Here is a 19,220-nt window from a genome sequence, read left to right on the forward strand (position 1 = left end):
TCTGGCTGTCTCTCTCTCTGTCAAATAAATAAATAAAATCTTAAAAAAATAGATAAAAATATGAGTTCTAATATTTTGCTTTCTACTGTCCAAAGGGGTGCTACTGGGCATTGATGTATCAGGGGCCATGAGCGGACAGACACCTTAAATACTCACCACCAAATAGATCTGCACACATTATTTCTTTTCTCAGTCTCTTCCCAAATCCAGCTGCTCTGTCTAGACTCTAGCATATTCCCCAGTGTGTGTCAGGACCAATAATAGGAGCTGCTCATTAGAATTACTTTTCCTTGGTAGAAGATGGAACTGTGGCCAACTCCAGGATGCTTGTGGGGTAGGAGAGGTCTGCCTGCAATGCCCAGTCTCTCCCTTGTGAGGTAACCAGCCTCTCTGTTCCTCGTTCTCTTTCCGTAGCTTGCTCCCATCATAGACTAACCAAGTGTCCTGGTCTGGGTTCCCTCAGAGGCAGACTCTGAGACAAGCATTGGAGAGCAAGGAAGGCGAAGGCAAACCCAGTAGGGAAATGGGGAAGTGAGAAAGGAAGGAGAGACAGCCAAGACAGCCAAGAAAGAGTAAGTCCAGCCTGTAGGGGTGAAGAGGCTTCCATTTTTCAATCATAGCAGATGGGCACTTTTCTCTACCCACTTGTACATCTACTTGCGGTATTATAATCAGGAAGTCAGTGCTTTCTGATTTTTGTCTTACCTCTCCCATTTCACATCCTTGTTAAGCACCGTGAAACACGCATTATCTACAAGAACACCCTCTTTTCTCCCTCACCTCTTTTCTTTTCAGTTAACTTCTAACTTCTGGCTGCTCAATCATCAGGTCTCGGGCGGGGCATCACTTCTTTTCTTTTTCTTTCCTTTTTCTTTAACTAAGCCTGATGCCCAACAGAGGGCTTGCCCTCACAACTCTGAGATCAAGAGTTAGCTTCTCTGCTCTACCCACTGAGCCGGCCAGGCACCCCAGCGGCACCTCATTTAGAAAGACTTCCTTCCTCCCCCTTTCTGGGATGGGGCTCTTTCTCTGTGCCCCGTCCCTGTCCTATTAGAGATCCTGTCATACCGTATTGCTTTTATTTATTCATGTAATAAGTATCTATTATGTGCCTGGTGCTGTGTTACGTACCTGGAGTTTATATTCCAATAGGAGAGAAAGATTTTAATTTGTGATTTCATTTTAATTTTTTATTTACCTATGTGTTTGCCCCACCTAATCATGTCCATTTTGTTGACCCTTTATGTCCCTGTCCTTCTGCGGTGCCTGCCACGTAGGGGGGGCTCAGAGTGTTGTGTTGAATTGTGTCAAAGAGCACAAGCCACCTTAGTTCAGGATGACTTGGTATTGCCATGGCCTTTTCCAGCCTTTCCTGTTGGCTGTTTTCATACAATAATGTGCCCACTGAGAGAGACATTGACCTTGACTGTTTGGGGCACAAGTCTGTTAACAAGTGAATTTAAAACTGTGAACGTTACTTTGCCAATTACTTTTTCTGTTTTCAGGCTGGGAGAACACATCGCTGCTCAGCTGGAGGAAAGTCAGAGAGCATCTGAGAAGAGGCTGGGACCTTCATTTTGCAAACACATAAGGTGCTGACCGAGGCAGTATAGTGTAAGGACCATAAGTAGGGGTTCGCGAGTCAAAGTGCCTGGGTTCAAATCCCAGCTCTGCCACTCATTTGCTGTTTGACTTTGGGCTCTAGGTCCTAAAGTGTAAATAGGGATGATAATAATAGTATATGCCCGATAGGATGGTGTGTAGGTTAAATAAGATGAACACATATAAAATTAACAATAGAACCTCGTACATGCTCAATAAATGTTATTATCGTTGTTATGATTTATTCACATCCGTCAGTGCTAGTTCATTCAGCAGTTGGAGGCTGGCTATAAGACTCTTTGTGGTGCTCAGAGTCACACTTCAGCATTCTTCATACAATGGAAAAAAATATGGTGAAAGTCTTCATTTTAAGCAAATTCTAAGTTTTAGATAGGTCACATAAAGGGTACACTAATGCAATTCATGGTCCAGAGGCCGACCATTAAAATAACCACCTAAATCACAAGTTCTTTCCCTCCTTTCCTTTCTGTGATGAAACAAATATTTGCTGAGTACCTCTTATGCATTTGGTGCCGAGGATGCCAGGAGGAATGAAATGGACCCTGTCGTTTCAAGATTTCACATGTAAGAGGACAAATTACAGCTCACTTTGGGCAGCTCTTTAATTGGACACGCACATGGCTTTGAGAGCCAGAAGACAGAGTGCCCAACTCCCCTTTGGCGATTTAGGAAAGGCTTCACACAGAGGAGGTGACATTTGAACAACCGTATCTAGACACAGCCATCATTTAATCACTGTGGATTGAATAGGCATTTGGCCGGAAACACAGCCATAGAGCGACATTGTCCACTATTTGTTGGAGAGCCTGGGTAATGACGCTATCATTTACAAAGCATATGGCAGCCTCATCAGGTCCTAGTCTTGGAGTCCCTGCCATGGAAACCTATACGGTTGTACTGCCTCATAATGAGGCCCTCTGATAATATTTAATATGCTAATAGGAGTACAGAAGCCCACAGCTGCCTTTCCAGTTATTTTTAAAGTGACTCCATTAGAGTAAATAGCAAGCTAGGTAACCGCTTCCCTGGATCGCCTATGGCTCTCAAGGGCAGAAAGGAATCGGCTAAACAGCAGCTTGGGTGGGGTTATGAAATGATTTTGGCCTGAGTCCTGTAAATGCTAGTTTGCGATGCCAAAGGCCAGGAAGCTTAGAAACAGATGCTGGGTAACCAGCCAGGCAGGACTGGGGAGGAGAATTGCTGTGGGTGCAGCTGCAGTCAGTTTGAGCCTGTGGGAGCAAGATCACCCCGGATGGCCTCGAAAGATGCCGGAACTGTGGCTGGCGGCCCCCGTCCTGTATCGGTGCCTCATTTCCCAAATGTGTCTCCCTCCTCTTCCTTCCCCAAATCAGCAAAATTACAGGTCAACTCTCAGTTTCTTTTCTGCCGTGGAAGGGAGGTGACTCTCTCTCTCACAGATGGGCTCTCCATCACGCAGCTAAAAGAGCTAGAGAAATAGAACTGTCGGGCAGACGAATTTGCAGCACCGCACCCAGGCCTGCTCCCTTCGACCCATGCCTCTTCAAGTCCCAGGAAGGAATGTGTAGCGTTCCCACGTCTCTTAATCATACCCAGGTGGCTGCAGTGTTGCCTAAAAATCAGCCTCGGTGGACCTAAGAGTTAGCCACTGCATGCTCTTCCGCCCTTGCTTAGTAAAATTCATCGTGTGTTTTGTATTGATGCAGATTATTTATGCCAACAGGCCTGGCCCTGCCTGTCCAGGGCCGGGTCCCCTTGAAAGCAGTCATGTGACCGCAGCCCATTACTTGAGTGTGTCCTTTGATCTCCCAGCGCAGCCGGGAACAGGGCAGGGTTGGGGCAGACAGCTGCAGCTCCCAGGCCAACCCAGCCTCTCCCAGATCTGTGACTCTGGGCTCGCCTTCCAGGCTGACAGGCAAAGCAGCCGTGGCCTGTTCGAGTTATTTCTTTGTGTGTGTGCGTGTGTATTTATTTCTTGATTTATTTAAGCGAGAGTTCTCCCTGCAGAGAGCTGCAGAGATGTGAGATGTGGAGTGTGTGCAAGCCTGCGTGTGTGTGGGGGGGGTGGGGGGGGGTGGGTGCTCCAGAGAGAGCTGGAATTGTACCTCTTTTCTTTCAGACCTCTGCATCCCTCACAGAGAAGATTATTTTCTTGATTTTGTGTCTCTCGAAACACCTGGGGTGAGGAAAAACCTCCGCATTGGCCAAGCAGAAGAAAGAGGTAATATGTTTGTTTGTTCTTAGGTATTTTGAGCAAGCAGAAGCCTGCATTATAAACATCTATTGTGTAGCGATGGGACAGGAAACGTGCAGGCCTTAGAGTTTATTGCTTTGCAATTTCTCAGAGTGATTTTTTTCTCAAAGATTTTGATTCCAAATCAGTTGTCCTCATCTTAAAAAGGTGTACAGATGACTTTGCAATTTGAAGTGTTGCAACCTATTTCAAAGGAACTTGATATTTGGAAAAACTCTGTGGTCACTTGGGTGAGAACTAGAAATGAGGGAAGAGATAGTCTGAGAAACACTTCTAGGCCCTTCATGGGGGCATTCCCCAAAGCCCACTACACAACTTCATGTTCAGAAATCTTCCTGTAACTCCCTTGGCCTCTTGCTATCTTAGAGGATCACTGGGTTTCCATCTCTCTGTAGGAAAGGGAAACAGAATTCCTTGCAATGTTCGAGAATTCTCTTTAGTGATTTAGTGCTTCAGATTGGATCTGAAACCAAGGTGTAGCTAACCATTTGGTGGACATTTTTGTTCTTTAACCATTGAACAGACTGGGTCTTCGGTGCTGCCACTAGTCAACTGTGCTACGGACTGCCATATTTAATTTCTGAGTCTCAGTTCTTCATCTGTAATATGGGAGTGATGGTGCCACCTTAAGAGTTGCCGTGAAGATTAACTGGAGTAAGAGAAATATAAAGCACCCACTGTGCTGGGTAACCAGTAGTCCCTTAATAAATAGTAGCGATTTAAGCTATTATTGCTGGCATAACATTCTTTTAGATCTTAGTGCTCTCAGAGGAAGAGAGTTCATTTTTTATGAATCTACAATTACCCCAGAAGGAGTAGATACCCAAGGGTTTTAGTCTCTGGAGGTCCCAGACCATGCATTCTGAAGGAAGAGATCTGAGCAAACACAGTCTCGTTTCAGCCCTTCTGCTATGGTGGGCACCCACCTGTGCATGGCCCCTCCTGATTCATTCAGCTAAGAATTGCTTTTTGTTCAAGCTGTTTTTTTCCACCACTGAGCTCCTCAGTAGTCCTTAGTACAAGCCTATAAGGTATGCATTATTATTCCTATTAAGAGAAAACGGAGGTGCAGAGGAATTAATGTTAATTAGTTAATTAGCTAATTAATTTTTATTTATTTATTTAGTCTCCACACCCAACGTGGGGCTTGAACGCACCACCCTGAGATCAAGAGTCACATGCTCTATCGACTTGAGACAGCCAGATTCCCCCAGTTTGTCTGACTTCTAAACCTCACGCTCTACTAAGCCATCATTAGGCCGTTAGGAACAGTAGATGCTCTGAGATGCTTTACCTCAAAAGGGTCCTCTGCTGGGCTGTTTGGGAAACAGGGGACACTCTGGCTCTTTCTTAGAGATTCCTATTAGAGATGCATAGTAACATGTTGAAGGCTCTGAGGAATCTTGCAGTCAAGAAATCTGTTTAATCCTATTACTCCTCAACTTATTCGATTGTGGGACCTTTTTTTTGCCTTATTCCTAAAATCATAAAGCACGGAGAACTACTCTTCCACAAACATATTTTGGAAAACCTGGCACCAGGCCAAGCTGCCTCTGGATGACCATCCTATCTGATACAACAACAGATACCTTCAGACACCTTCTGGAGGTCCTTGTAGTTTCCTCCCTCTTCTTATCCTTTCATCTGATCAGACCTGGGAAGAGTCACTGGGTTGGTCTCACAGACTCCCCTTACTCATTTAAGACCTCAGACACAAGGATATGAACAAGGAAATGCTCCAGTGTTCTACTGGAAAGGTAGTGGTGGAAGGGGCCTCTCTCGCGCCATCTGCCAGGGACTCCTCTATCCCACTCTGCACCCCTTAGTTATGCTTAGGCCCCCATCGACATCAGGCTACAGAACGCCTGTTTTGGTGACCACCAAAGAGAATGCAGCAAGGTGAGCCTGAAGAGATGTCTGTCCTCTGTGTTCATGTCTCCACAGTGCAAGGGGGAGGATTTAGACCGGCCTACTTAACTCCCACTTTGGAGGGTGGGAGCGCGGTGCCAGTTGAATGACTTCGGGTTCTGGATTTGGGTTCCTCAGGGCCAGAGCTAGAGTAGGAATTTCTCGTAAAAGGCAGCATCTCTGAGAAAGGCTGAGTTTTTAGCATGGGAAACCACACAGTTCACATCTAGAATACCAGAGACAGAATCAAGGTCCCCGTAGCTGAGCGGAGGTGCGGGAGTTCAATAAGAACGTACTGCAGAATAAAACAATGAATCACAACAACTCGGGGAGCCTGGGCTAGCACTTGGAGGCTGCTTGATGGCGGAGGTTGGGTGGGCTCCAAGGGCCGTCATCTGTTCTTTCCATGTTCTTTTCACCTTGGGAAATGAAAAGTGGTTGGATTGAAAAGAGCCGGACCTCAAATAGTTCGTCCCTTCAGTTACCCACCCCGCCTCCTCATACAGTGAAAGCCTTCCAGCAGAAGCCTTAGAAGCCTTTTCTTTTTCAGATTGTAAGTGAGTGCCAATGATGAGTCACTGTTTCGTGTTTGTGCTTTAAAACCGTCCTCAATATATAAATATTGGTAGGGGCAGCCGCACTGGGCAAGATTCAAGCTGTTTTTTGCCAAGATCCACCTTTTCAGAGTACATGTCAATGAGTACGGCATCTTTGGGTCTTTGCGAACACTGCAGAGGCTCCCCACCTCTTGAGCCAGAGGATCCCTTTCAGGCCCTAGGGAATCATTTCTCCAGAGACTTCCTTGGCACATTAAGTGCTTTTCTAATGCTGACAGAGGGCTGAAAATGGAAGGAGCTTCGATTTTTCTCAATAATGGAAAATCCCCAAATCATTTTTATCAGCTTTAGAGCCAGCTAGAGATGGCCTCAAAGATACATACACTGCTTAAAAACTTGTTTTCCTCTCTGCCTTTAAGTGGATGATGGCAGTCTACTTTGGGCAGTGCGTGGGAGTAGGAAGTGGTCCCTGGCCTTACCCAGCTCTTGTTTTGGTGAGCCTCAAAATGAGCTCTTTTTGGTCTGTTTCTTTTACCTCTTACCTGAAGGAGAAAAACAGTTTAAGAATAACTTGCTTAATACTTAATAATGTCAAAATGTCAATAGCAGATCTTTTCCTAATAACCAAAGAATTCTAGAACGATTCTCAGTTTTTCTCCATCATGATTTTCAAATCTTCTTTGAAAATGAATGTGTAAGTACTACCCATTTTCTGGTTTAGTAAAGGGCTTTTGTATAATCAAATAGCATGTATCTGTGCACCGAGTCATGGACTAATACTAATACTAATAGAGAGAAAGACTCTCTCTAGCAGACTCTGTGCTGCGCGTGGAGCCTGACACAGGGCTCGACCCCACAACCCCGAGATCATGACCTGAGCTGAAATCAAGAGTCGGATGCTCAACCGACTGAGCCACCCAGGCACCCCAGCAATTAATTTTTTAAGAGACTCTGGCTGGGGCGCCTGGGTGACTCAGTGGGTTAAGTGTCTGCCTTTGGCTCAGGTCATGATCCCAGGGTCCTGGGATCGAGCCCCTCATTGGGCTCCCTGCTCAACGGGGAGCCTGCTTCTCCCTCTCCCTCTGTTCCTCGACCCCCCCATCCCCCCACTCGTTCTATCTCTCTCTCTTGCTCTCTCTCTCTCAAACAAATAAATAAAATCTTAGAAAGAAAATAAAGGACCCTGGCTTAGAAAGCTCTGTTAATGCATTTAGCATTTATCAAACACCTGCTGTGTGAAAGGTACTGTGTAGGTGCCAGAGATTCAAGGAGTATTTAGAAAGAAAGATACCCATGGAGCTTACAGTCTAACAGAAACATACTCAAGTTTGATGCTTTTTAGTTCCTAGTGAATTTTTTATATGGAATTTTGTTTGTAGTGTAATGAACTGAGGGGTGGCTGAGAACAAAATGCCTTTGGAGAGATATTGCTTTATTTATTTATTTTTTCTGGAAAAAGAAAATCAAGATTGTAATGTCTTACTTCTTCTTGTTGAATCGGTGTTGTCTACTCAGTGCCCAACTCTTCTGTATTCACAAAAAGGGGTAGGAAAAGTAACATCAAGATGAAAGTAAAGCCCAAAGGAGATATGGAGAACAGTGTTTCTCCAATTGAGATCTGGGAGCGCCTGTGTCAAAGTCCCCTGAAGGCTGCATTCTAATTGCAGATTCCCAGACCCTCCAGACTGAGAATTGGTGGCAAAGCCTGAGCGTCTTCATTTTGTAATAACCTCCTCTGGTGAGTCTTGTGATACTTACGTCAGAGAGCACTGATCTAGGCCCGTGGAGAAGGTCACCAGGACGAGGTGAACTACTTCAAAGGGTGATGAAGGACCCCAACCGATGTGTTCTCAGAGGTGCTACAGATAACCTATAAGAAATTTCTGAGTATGGGGGCTCCTGGGGGGCTCAGTCAATTGAGCGTCCAACTAGGTTTTGCCTCAGGTAGTGATCTCGGGGTCATGAGATGGGGCCCCCATCTGCTCCATGCTCCGTGCAGAGATTCTCTCTCTCCCTCTCCCTCTCCCTCTGCCCCTCCCCGCTCCTTCTCTCTCTCTCCCTCTCTCTGTCTCTAAATAAATGGATAAAATCTTAAAAAAAAAAAAAAAAGACATTTCTGAGTACAGAGAGAAGGCAGGTGATGGGTAAATACTGCCCCAACTTCAAAAATGAGAAAAGAATAGATGCCAGAAACTACTGCTTTATAAGCCTGACATGACCTTTGGAAAAATTCTGTTCCAAACAGATGGAGTCAACGCATTTAAGAGGAAAATGTGATGATCTTTAGGTGTCATCATGGATTTGCTAAAACATCGTCACTGTTAAAGACTGTCAAATTTGGCTGCACATTAGAATCATCTGGGGAGTTAAAAAAAATCTTGATGCCCAACCCCCACCCGGTACCAGTTACATCAGAATCTCGGGATGGGACCCAGGCATCAGTCTTTTTTAAACCCCCAGAGATTTTCTTTTAATGCAGTGCTGTCTGAGCACTGGGAGTTTTAAAAGCTCCCCAGGCTGTGGTAATAGGCAACAGAGTTTGACAACCAATTTCTGTATACGACATTAGGCAAGTTGCTTGACTTCCTTGCACTTTGTGTAAATTCTAGGTAATTTTAAAGGTCTCTCCCACCTTTCAACTTCTATGATTCTGTTATTAGAAGTCATGCCAAACTGAGTTCCTCCTTCCTTCCCTCCTTCTGTCCTCCTCCTCTTCGTTTTCTTCTTCTGGGGGCTGGGATAGTCAAGTCGTCAAAGTATGTACCTTAATTTCACAAAAATATTTAGCAGAATTTCCCCAAGATGTATGATAGACAGAAGCGAACTTGCTCAGAGTGTGAATATAAAGCATCTGCAGTAACCCTGGGGATGGACCCGGAGTGGAATGCTTCAGGGGCTGTTGTGCCCTTGGAGCTGACCTTGTTAACATTTTTTATCCAGGATGTAGGTAAGAAAGATATGAAAGAAATGCCTATCAGATTTGGAGATAACCCAATGTTTAGGAGGGTTAATTCCTACCATACATAAAAGAATCAGGTCTAGCTCTGATCAGAATATCTGTTTATTAAGGTTATTATTGTTTTAACAATATTTCCATAATTCAATTTCTTCTCTTTCTTTAGTTGAGTCAAAATTTTGAGCCTGTTAGTGTACTGCTAATGGAAAAACAGCCCTGCCTGGTAGGGTCCCTAGTCAGCTGTCCTCTGACTCGGTTCCTATCCAGAAATGCAAATAGATTACATCAGGCTGGTTTGGAGCAATACAAAATAAAGGAAGCATCACCCCAAAAAGCCACGAGGTAGAATACTAAATTCCAGTTTAGCAGTTTCGGCTGATGAGTGTGAGGCTTGACCTGGGTGGGGAGGGTGTCTCAGAAACACACGTGGCTTATTTAAAATGGGCCGACTGGACTCTTGATCTCAGGTCGTGAGTTCAAGCCCTCTTTGTGCATAGAGTTTACTGAAAAAAAAAGAAAGAAAGAAAATAACACAAACAAACAAAAAGGGCACTCGGCCCCCTCCCCCAATTGTGACACCCCTAGTCTGGGGGGAGGCCTGGAGCCTCCTTTTTAAAAACAAGCTCTCCAGCTGATTCTGAGAAATAGTGTTGAGGAACTCACTTTGATTTGAATTTTGGCAGAGTTGTTTAAATATGTTGTTTTGTCTCATAGTCCGTCTCCAATCTGTGTTTTTAAAAGCCCAGATAGATTGAATAATTTTGTGCTTACAACCCAAACAGTTAAATTACATCAGGTCCTTCATATCCCATTCCCTATATTTCAATCAGAAAACTGTATGCTCTTACATTTCCGTTTTTCTTTTCATTTTTAATGCTTTCTTTTAGACAGACCTTGATCTGACCTAGACACGGGGAAAATATAATTTATGTGTAGCGGAAAAGCAATCTGTAGCTGCTCGGGTGCTGCTGCTGTGTTTTGGAAAATGCACCCGGATTAGATTATGTCTGATCACTTTCCACATCACATGATGAACAGCAGTTGAGAAGAAGGATAATATGAATCCTGCCGAGCAGCCCTTAGATACCTTGCTGTTAACGGGTGCTTTCCTGCCCCCTCCCTCCTGTGTCTTCCTCATCAGGATCTATGACTGAGGTGGATCAGCTAGGAGTGGCTCCTCGCAGCATAAAGGGAGGCACTTTTCACACTCTGTTTTGGAATGAGAAGTTAAATTCATGAGCACACATGATTTAGAAGACATGGGCTGTGGCACTTCGTCTTCAACGAAAGACAGGAAATCTGAGAAAGGTGAGTGCCAGCGGGGGTGCCTGTCTTCTTGAATGAACGGGGAGCAGAGCCAGAGTGAGCCAGATTCGCCCTCTCCCCTATCCCGGGCAGTCACTTGCTTCTCCAGCCACCCTGTGCGCTTGTGCACAAGGCACCGTCACTTGAGCTGAAGGCTGAATATTGGCATAACACGGGAAACTACCTTTAGGAAGGTGTAGCTTTGAATTTACGATGTACCATAAAGTATTATCTAAGAGAGAGCTTATGTTTGACTTGATTTCAGCTGAAAATGTACCACTATAAAAATCTCAATTTCAAACTCAGTGGCAGGGAACAAGAAAGCCTCTGTAAATTTCTCTGTTTATTCAATATGCTTATAAATAGCTATATCCATACCTATGTGGCGTTTAGCAGCATCATTGACTTTTTATTAGATTTTGTAACTCAGTGATCGGATTATTTTTTATAGCTATTCAACACAGAACTTCATGAGATTTGCCCCACGTTTTTAAACTATTGCAGGTAGAATTTGGGAAACACAAGATCATCTGCTTCCCAAAAAGTGTGTGGTTTCTAAATAGATGACATGCCCCCCACAACCCCCAAATAATTAGAGGCTTAAATATTTCCTTTGTTTGTTTTGTACCGAAGTTCTTTCTCGTACCTACTAAAATCTAGTTACAGCTCACTTGAGTGTTTAAGGGACATAGTCTCTAAAAGCAAATCAAAATTAAAAAACTGGAATGATTATGTGAATAATTTGCTCTTAAACTCTATTCTTTTCGTATCTAGGTTATAGATAATTTTCCCGGTTTCTATTCCACGTCTTGTTTTTGGAAGTTTACGCAGGCTTAAGATGAACAGTTCAGGATGCAGAGTATTCTATACTAATTAGCGTGTGATGTTTTGTCTTGGGAATCAAATGCTATTCTGCCTGCCTCCCAGCTGACTTGTGCTGGTCAGTTAGCAAAGCTGATCTCCCACAGTAGGGACACGGGAGATGTACTAACTCTTTCAAATCTCTAAATCTTTCAAAAGCTCCAACTGAGCTAATTCCATGGTACTGATTTATTATAAGAGGGCAAAGGCAGTAATATTCTTTTTATATCTAGGACTATCCAGAGTTCTTTAAATGCAGCCAAATTTCTCAGGTTACCAAAAAAAAAAAAAAAAAAAAAAAGCCACACCCAACTTGTCAAAGTAAATTCTCTCTTTTTGAAATACTTCTCAACTTTTAAAATGTTGCAGGTAAATGGAAATATTATCTTAGATTTTGGGATTGGTTTTTCTTTTAGTTTACCGAGGTGAAATTCACATAACACAAAATTAATCATTTTAAAGGGGACAATTCAGTGGCATTTGATACATTCACAAAGTTGTGTAACCACCCCTTCTAGTCTAGTTCCAAACATTTCCATCACTCCAAAGCAAAACCCCTTATCTACTAGGCAGTTTCTCCCTATTTCCCTCTCCTTCCAGCCCCTGGCAACCAGCAGTGCTGTATTCTGTCTCTGTGAATTTACCTATTCTGGACATGTCATGTAAATGGAATCATATACAGCGTAACCGCTGCCTCCTTTCACTTAGCATGTTTTTGGGGTTCATTCATGTTATAGCATCGGTCATACTTCATTCCTTTTTGAGGCTGACTAGTATTCCATTGTATGTATAGGCCACATTTTGTTTATCCGTTCTTTTGGTGTTGGACATTTGCGTTCTTTCTACCTGTTTGGCTACTGTGAATAGTGCTGCTTGAACATGAGCGCATGTGTACTTGTTTGAGTCCCTGTTTTCAGTTCTTTGAGGGTATATACCTAGGACTGAAATTGCCAGGTCATAGGATAATTCTATGTTTAACTTTTTGAGGAAATGCCAAACTCTTTTCCTGGATCACTCTCTTTTATTGAGCTATAATTCCCAAACCACATAATTCGCCAGTTTAAAGCACATAATTCATTGGTTTTTAGTGTATTCACAGAGCTGTACAACCATCACCACTACCAATTTTAGAACATTTTCATATACCTCCCCCAAGCCATTCTCCCCAGGCCTAGGCAATCAGTTATCTACTTTCTGTCTCTATAGATTTGGGCTCTTCTGGACATTTCATATCAGTGGAATCAAACTACATGGAGTCTTCTCTATCTGACTTCTTTCATTCAGCATAATGTTTTCAAAGTTCGTGTTGTAGCGTGAATCAGAATTTCATTCCTTTTCATCGCTGGATACTATTCCATTATAGTAATATGCCATGTTGTATTCATCCATTCATCAACTGATGGACATTCAGGTTGTTTCTTCCTTTTTACTGTTGTGAACAATGCTACTATGAACATTCATGTGCAAGTTATAGTGTAAACACATGTTTTTGGTGCTCTTGGGTATATACCTAGGAGTAGAATTGCTGGGTCATATGGTAGCTCAATGTTTAACATTTTGAGAAACTTCCAAACTGTTTTCCCAAGTGCCTGCACCATTCTTCATTTCCACCAGCAGCGTATGATGGTTCCAATTTTTCCACATCCTTTGCAACACTTGTTATTGTCTGTCCTTTTGCTCAGACCCATCCTAGCACGTGTGAAATCGTAGTTCGTTAGGGTTTTCATTTGCATTTCCCTAATGACTAATGATATTGAGCATCTTGTCATGTGTATATTAGCCACTTGCTGATCTTTGGAAAAATGTCTACTCAGATCACCTGTCCATTTTTAATTATTTGTTTTTATATTATTTTGTTGTAAGGATTTTCCTTATATATTCCAGTTACAAGTTCTTTATCAAATATATGATTTGCAAATGTTTTCTTTCTTTCAGTGGGCTGTCTTCTCACTTTCTTGATGGTGTCCTTTGAAGCAGAAATGTTTTTAATTTTGTTGAAGTCCAATTTATTTATTTATTTTTTTGGTTGCTTATGCTTTTGGCATCTTGCCAAAGAATCCATTGCCAAAGTCAAGATTATTTATGGCTATGTTTTCTTCTGAAAGTTTTATATTTTTAGCTCTTACATTTAGGTTTTTGATACATTTTGAGTTAGTTTTCATATATGGTATCAGGTAGAGGAACAAATTTATAGTTTGCATGTGGATATCTAGTCATTCCAGTACCATTTGTTGAAAAGACTATTCTTTCTCCATTGAATGGTCTTGGCACTCTTGTCAAAAATCAATTGACTGTAGATATGAAGGTTTATTTCTGGACTCTGAATTTTATTCCATTGATCTATATGTCTATCCTTATGCTAGTACCACACTACCTTGATTATCATATTTTATAGAAAGTTTTGAAATTAGGAGTCTGAGTTCTTCAACTTTGTTTCTCTTTTTCAAGATTGTTTTGGCTTTCCAGGTCCCTTGTATTTCCATATGAATTTTAGGATCAATTTGTCAGTTTCTCAAAAGAAGCCATCTGGAATGTTGATGGGAGTTGCACTGAATCTGTAGATTGATTTGGGGAGTATTGCCAGCTTAACAGTTAAATCATCTGATCTATGAACATGGAATATCTTCCCATTTGTTTAGGTCTTTAATTTCTTTCAACAATGTTTTGTAGCATTCAGAGTTTAAGACTTACACTTCTTTTGTTAAATTTACTCCAAGTATTTTCATTCTTTTTAATGCTATTATAAAATGGAATTATTTTCTTAATTTCATTTTTAGATTGCTCATTGCAAGTGTATAGAAAACAATTGATTTCTGGGGCGCCTGGGTGGCACAGTCGTTAAGCGTCTGCCTTTGGCTCAGGGCGTGATCCCAGCATTCTGGGATCGAGCCCCACATCAGGCTTCTCTGCTAGGAGCCTGCTTCTTCCTCACCCACTCCCCCTGCTTGTGTTCCCTCTCTCACTGGCTGTCTCTCTCTGTCAAATAAATAAATAAAATCTTAAAAAAAAAAAGAAAAGAATAAAATTGATTTCTGTATATTGATCTTGTGTCCCAAGACTTTGATTGATACTTTAGGATTTTCTATTTACAAACTATGTCATCTGCTAATATAGTTTTACTTCTTCCTTTCTAGTCTATGCCTTTTATTTCATTTTCCTGCATAATTATCCTGGCTAGAACCTCTCTTAGTATTGAATAGAAATTCACGAATACACATCCTCATCTTGTTCCTGATCACAGGGAGAACATATTCAATCTTTCACCTTTAAGTATGATATTAGCTGTGGCTTTTTCCAAGATGCTCTTTATCAGGTTGAGGAAGTTCATTCCTATTCCTAGTTTATCAGTTGTTTTTTATTAAGAAGTGGTGTTTAGGGGTGCCCAGATAGCTCAGTGAGTTGGGCATCTGCCTTTGGCTCAGGTCATGATCCCAGGGTCCTGGGATTGAGCCCCGAGGCAGGCTTCACATTCATCAGAGAGTCTGTTTCTTCCTCTCCCTCTGCCCCTCCCCCCACTCATGTGCATTCTCTCTCTCTCAAATAAATAAAATCTTAAAAAAAAAGAGGTGGTGTTTAATTTTGTCAAATGCTTTATCCGCATGTATGGAAATGATCATGTAGTTTTTGCCCTTTATTCTATGATAAGTTAATTGAATCTCAGATGTTGAACCAACTTGGCATTCCTGGGATAAATCCCTCTTGGTCGTGGTGTATAATATTTTTTATATGTTGCTGGATTCAGTTTGTTAGAGTTTTGTTTAGGATTTTTGCATCTGTATTCATAGGAGATATTGGTCTGTAGTTTTCTTTTCATGTGATGTGCTTGTGTGGTTTTTGATGTGTTTGTGTGATTTTGCTATCAGGGTAATACTAGCCTCATAGAATGAGTTGCGAAGTCTTTCTTCTCTTCTACCTTTTAGAATAAGAGTTTGTGAAGAATTGGTATTCTTTAAATGTTTGGTAGAATTCATCAGTGAAGCTGAGCATGGGCCTTTTGTTGTGGGTAGTTTTTTGGTTACTTATTCTGCTTTTGTTATAGGTCTATTCAGATTTTCTATTTCTTCTTGATTCATTTTTAGTAGTTTGTGTCCTTCTAGGAATTTGCCTGTTTCATCTAAGCTATTTAATTTATCAGCATATACTTGTCAGAGTATTCCGTTATAGTTCTTTTTATTCTTCCATTATCTCTTATTGACTATGTCAGTTAATGTTTATAAACCTACTGAAAACTGAAGCAGTGTTATTTACTTACATTTATCCATAAAAAGTTTTTCTCATTTAGAAATATTATAAAATATAGAAAAACAGCTGGAAATAATATTCACCATTCTACTACCCAGAAACAACAACTGTTAACATTTTGGTAAATCTTTTTGGTATAATATAGATTTCTAATCATCCTAAAAATTAATTTCTTGTAGCCTTGCTTTTGGCACTAAGACATTATTATATAAACATTTCTCAAGTTGTTATAAATGCTTTGTAAATAGCATTTTAACCATTACTAAACATTTTACTTCATGGATAGACCTTTATAGTCTTAATTATTCCTCTAATATTGAATTTTTTTTTTTTAACTAATATAGACAATACTTGGGAGAATTTCTTTGTGTAGTTTTTTCCTTACTTTGGATTATTCCCATATTCAGGTGATTAGACATGAACTTATTGTGTCAAGGGTTATGAATGTTTTGAAAGATCTTGATAGAAAAATAATAGTTTCTATTTCCTGATTACTAACTATATTCTAGGGAGTGTTCAAAATATCCTGCATACTTTTTATTTAATCCTTGCAGTAAACCTGAGTAAGTGTTACTCCTTTTTTGTATAATTGAAGAAGATCATGCTCAGAGAGGTAAGTACTTATCAAGGTCGTATTAGTAACCACTGCCAGAGTGGGGATTTGAATCCAAGGAGTTCTGAGTACAGTGTTGTGGTTTTTTTGCTTTTTGTTTTTTGTTTTGCCAACAACCATTACACCCTTTTACAGTGCCTCCCAATGTTACTGCTCTTGGAAACTAACTTCAGTTAAATTTACTTATGTAAAGTACCTTTTATTTGCATAGTGCTTTCACAGTTGTACAGGCCCTTTCATATACATTTGATCTTCACATCCTGTGAAGGATTGTTCTCAATTTGTAAACAAGGAAATGGAGGCTTTGAGAGGCAAAGTGATTTGCTTAAGGATGCATAGCTGGTAAGTGGCAGAGCCGGAGTTAGGGCTCGCTTCCTGTTTCTCATGGTCTTAGTGGTGTGAAGGGCTTCCCCCCCACTTTGGTCGTTCAGCCACAATACAAAACTCTGCCTCTAGAGTATCATGGTATTTTTTTTTTAAGATTTTATTTATTTATTCGACAGAGATAGAGACAGCCAGCAAGAGAGGGAACACAAGCAGGGGGAGTGGGAGAGGAAGAAGCAGGCTCCTAGCAGAGGAGCCTGATGTGGGGCTCGATCACATCACGCCAGGATCACGCCCTGAGCTGAAGGCAGATGCTTAACTGCTGTGCCACCCAGGCGCCCCTATCATGGTATTTTTTAAAAATATATTTATTTATTTGAGAGAGAGAGTGCGCAAGCCAACAGGGGGAGGGGTAGAAGGAGACCGAGAGAGAGTCCTCAAATAGACACCCCACTGAGTGTGGAGCGGGGCTCAGTCCCAGGACCCTGAGATCATGACCTGAGCAGAAACCAAGAGTTGGATGCTTAACTGACTGAGCTACCCAGGTGCCCCTATCATGGCATTTTTAAGAAAAGTAGCCTACATATAAAATTGAGGCTATCCCCTTCTTGTGGGCTATCTACTTTCATGTTGAGAAGTAGCATCTATGTTGTGTTATTATTGTTATTTTTGCTTCTTTTGTGATATGCCACAGGGAAGAGAAAAATCATAGATATCATTTATATTGCATGCCTATTACATTCATTATTTCTATTTCTCTGGAAAGCTCTTGGAGGAAGCTCTGGGGCACCTGGATGGCTCAGTTGGTTAAAGGTTTGACTCTTGGTTTCAGCTCAGGTCATGATCTCAGGGTCCTGAGATTGAGTCCTATGTTGTTGGGCTCCATACTCAGTGGGGTGTCTGTCTGTCCCTCTCCCTCCCCCCACTTACACGCTCTCTCTTAAATAAATAAATAAAATCTTAAAAAAGAAAACAACTCTTGGAGGAAGCTTTGATTAGCCTCCTTTTCTAGATGAGGAAACTGAGACTTAAATTAAAGAACTGCCCAAAGTCATGTTGACCTGGATTGGAACTGGCTCTGACAGATTCCAAAGTCTATGCTCTTTTTGATATGCTGCCCTGACTTGTAAAATTGGAATTTATCCAAAAATAGAAATTAAACATTGTAATTTCATTCTCCTGAACTTCACTTTATACTTAAAATTTTATACTGATGTATTTTGAATTAATAATCTATTGCACTTTTTTTTCCCCATGGAGAACTTTGAGAACACGATGATATATTTTCTTTTATTTCTTCCCTTGAGACCATTTAGAAATGCATTTATTCATTTTCCCTAAGTGCTGAGGAGTCTACAAAGGCTTTTGGCTTTGGAGTTAGATGCTTTAAGCTGTGAGAAATGGAAATTTTCTCTAATGGAGATTGTTCTTTAAAAAAAATTTGTTCTTTATTTTTACTTAAAAGTTTAAAAATACTAACTAGTAAACCAAATATTTCTTTAATTCCTGGAATAACATCTAGTTCATTTAGTTGTTTAAAAATCTAATGATTAAGCCATTCACAGTGGCCTGAGAGATCCCCTCCTTCCATCCTCAGCCCCATATCCCCACTTCCTCAGTCCCAAAGTTAAGTCCTTTACAATGCTGTATCTTAAATTTGGGACCTTCATGGAAAAACAATGAATGCCATTGTTTCCTTTATCTTTGTTGTTCTTGGAAAAATTTTCTGAAACTTTAGAAGGGCCCTTGGCATTCTTGTTATTGTTGGAGGATTTTCCTTTATAATTGCCATCAAGCAATCTTTACTGGCATTGTGGGGTATAGCAGAAATCCCTATGAGTTGGGATCTCCCTCATTTTCCTCCTCAGTGAAATGGAACATCAGATAAGATGTTCTTTAACATTCTTGCCACTCAAAAGTCTATCAGAATGCTCTATAGCTGCAAGTGCATGTGGAGTGGTGGGGGACATTGATTTCCCCCTTCTACTTCTCTTGCTCGCTCCCTCAGCTGTTATCCCATTAACATTCCTTTTTTTTTTTTTTTAAAGAGAGAGAGGGAGAGCACTGCTAGCAGGGTGGGGAATGGGAAAAGGGGCAGAGGGAGAGGGAGAGAGAGAATCTTAAGGAGGCTCCCCGCCCAGTGTAGAGCCTGATGTAGGTCTCTACCTCACAACCCTGAGATCATGACCTGAAGTCGGTCACTTAACCGACTGAGCCACTCAAGTGCCCCACCCTGTTAACATTCTAACACGCTCAAGTGTCTCTCCTCTTTTTTCCTTTTCTTTTGGTTTGGATACATTTTTTTTCTCATGCCATTCTGTTTTGCTTTAACCCCAACTTCTTATTTTTAAAAATTGCAAACCTACAGAGAGAAGATGAAAGAAGAATACAGCAAACACTCAACATCCTCTTCGCCGAGATTCACCACTTTGTTAACATTTGACCATTGTCTTTCTCCCTCTCTCCTCTATTTCCCTTTCCATTTGGAAGTAAGTTGTAGACAGGATGATGTTACCCTCCATATACTTCAGTATGAGTGTCCTAAAAAGAAGGATATTCTTTTATATAACTATAATACTATATCACTGAAAAGAATTC

General features: G+C 41.3%; 1 protein-coding gene across 3 annotated transcripts in view; it reads left to right on the top strand.

The window, feature by feature from the left end:
* PPEF1 (protein phosphatase with EF-hand domain 1) overlaps nt 1–19,220 on the top strand; it is a 122,315-nt gene that overhangs the window by 18,385 nt on the left and 84,710 nt on the right. The window contains exons 6-8 of one of the 3 annotated variants that reach the window (XM_026480229.4): nt 1,506–1,592; nt 3,722–3,823; nt 10,419–10,585. In XM_026480229.4, coding sequence (XP_026336014.1) covers nt 10,513–10,585 — 73 coding nt within the window. In that variant the 5' untranslated portion in view covers nt 1,506–1,592; nt 3,722–3,823; nt 10,419–10,512. Of the gene's footprint in view, nt 1–1,505; nt 1,593–3,436; nt 3,559–3,721; nt 3,824–7,989; nt 8,060–10,418; nt 10,586–19,220 lie in introns of those variants that run through there. The other 2 variants (XM_044377565.3, XM_057310353.1) reach the window with 2 other exon arrangements.

The sequence above is a fragment of the Ursus arctos genome, chromosome X (assembly GCF_023065955.2).
Source record: "Ursus arctos isolate Adak ecotype North America chromosome X, UrsArc2.0, whole genome shotgun sequence".
NCBI lineage: Eukaryota > Metazoa > Chordata > Mammalia > Carnivora > Ursidae > Ursus > Ursus arctos.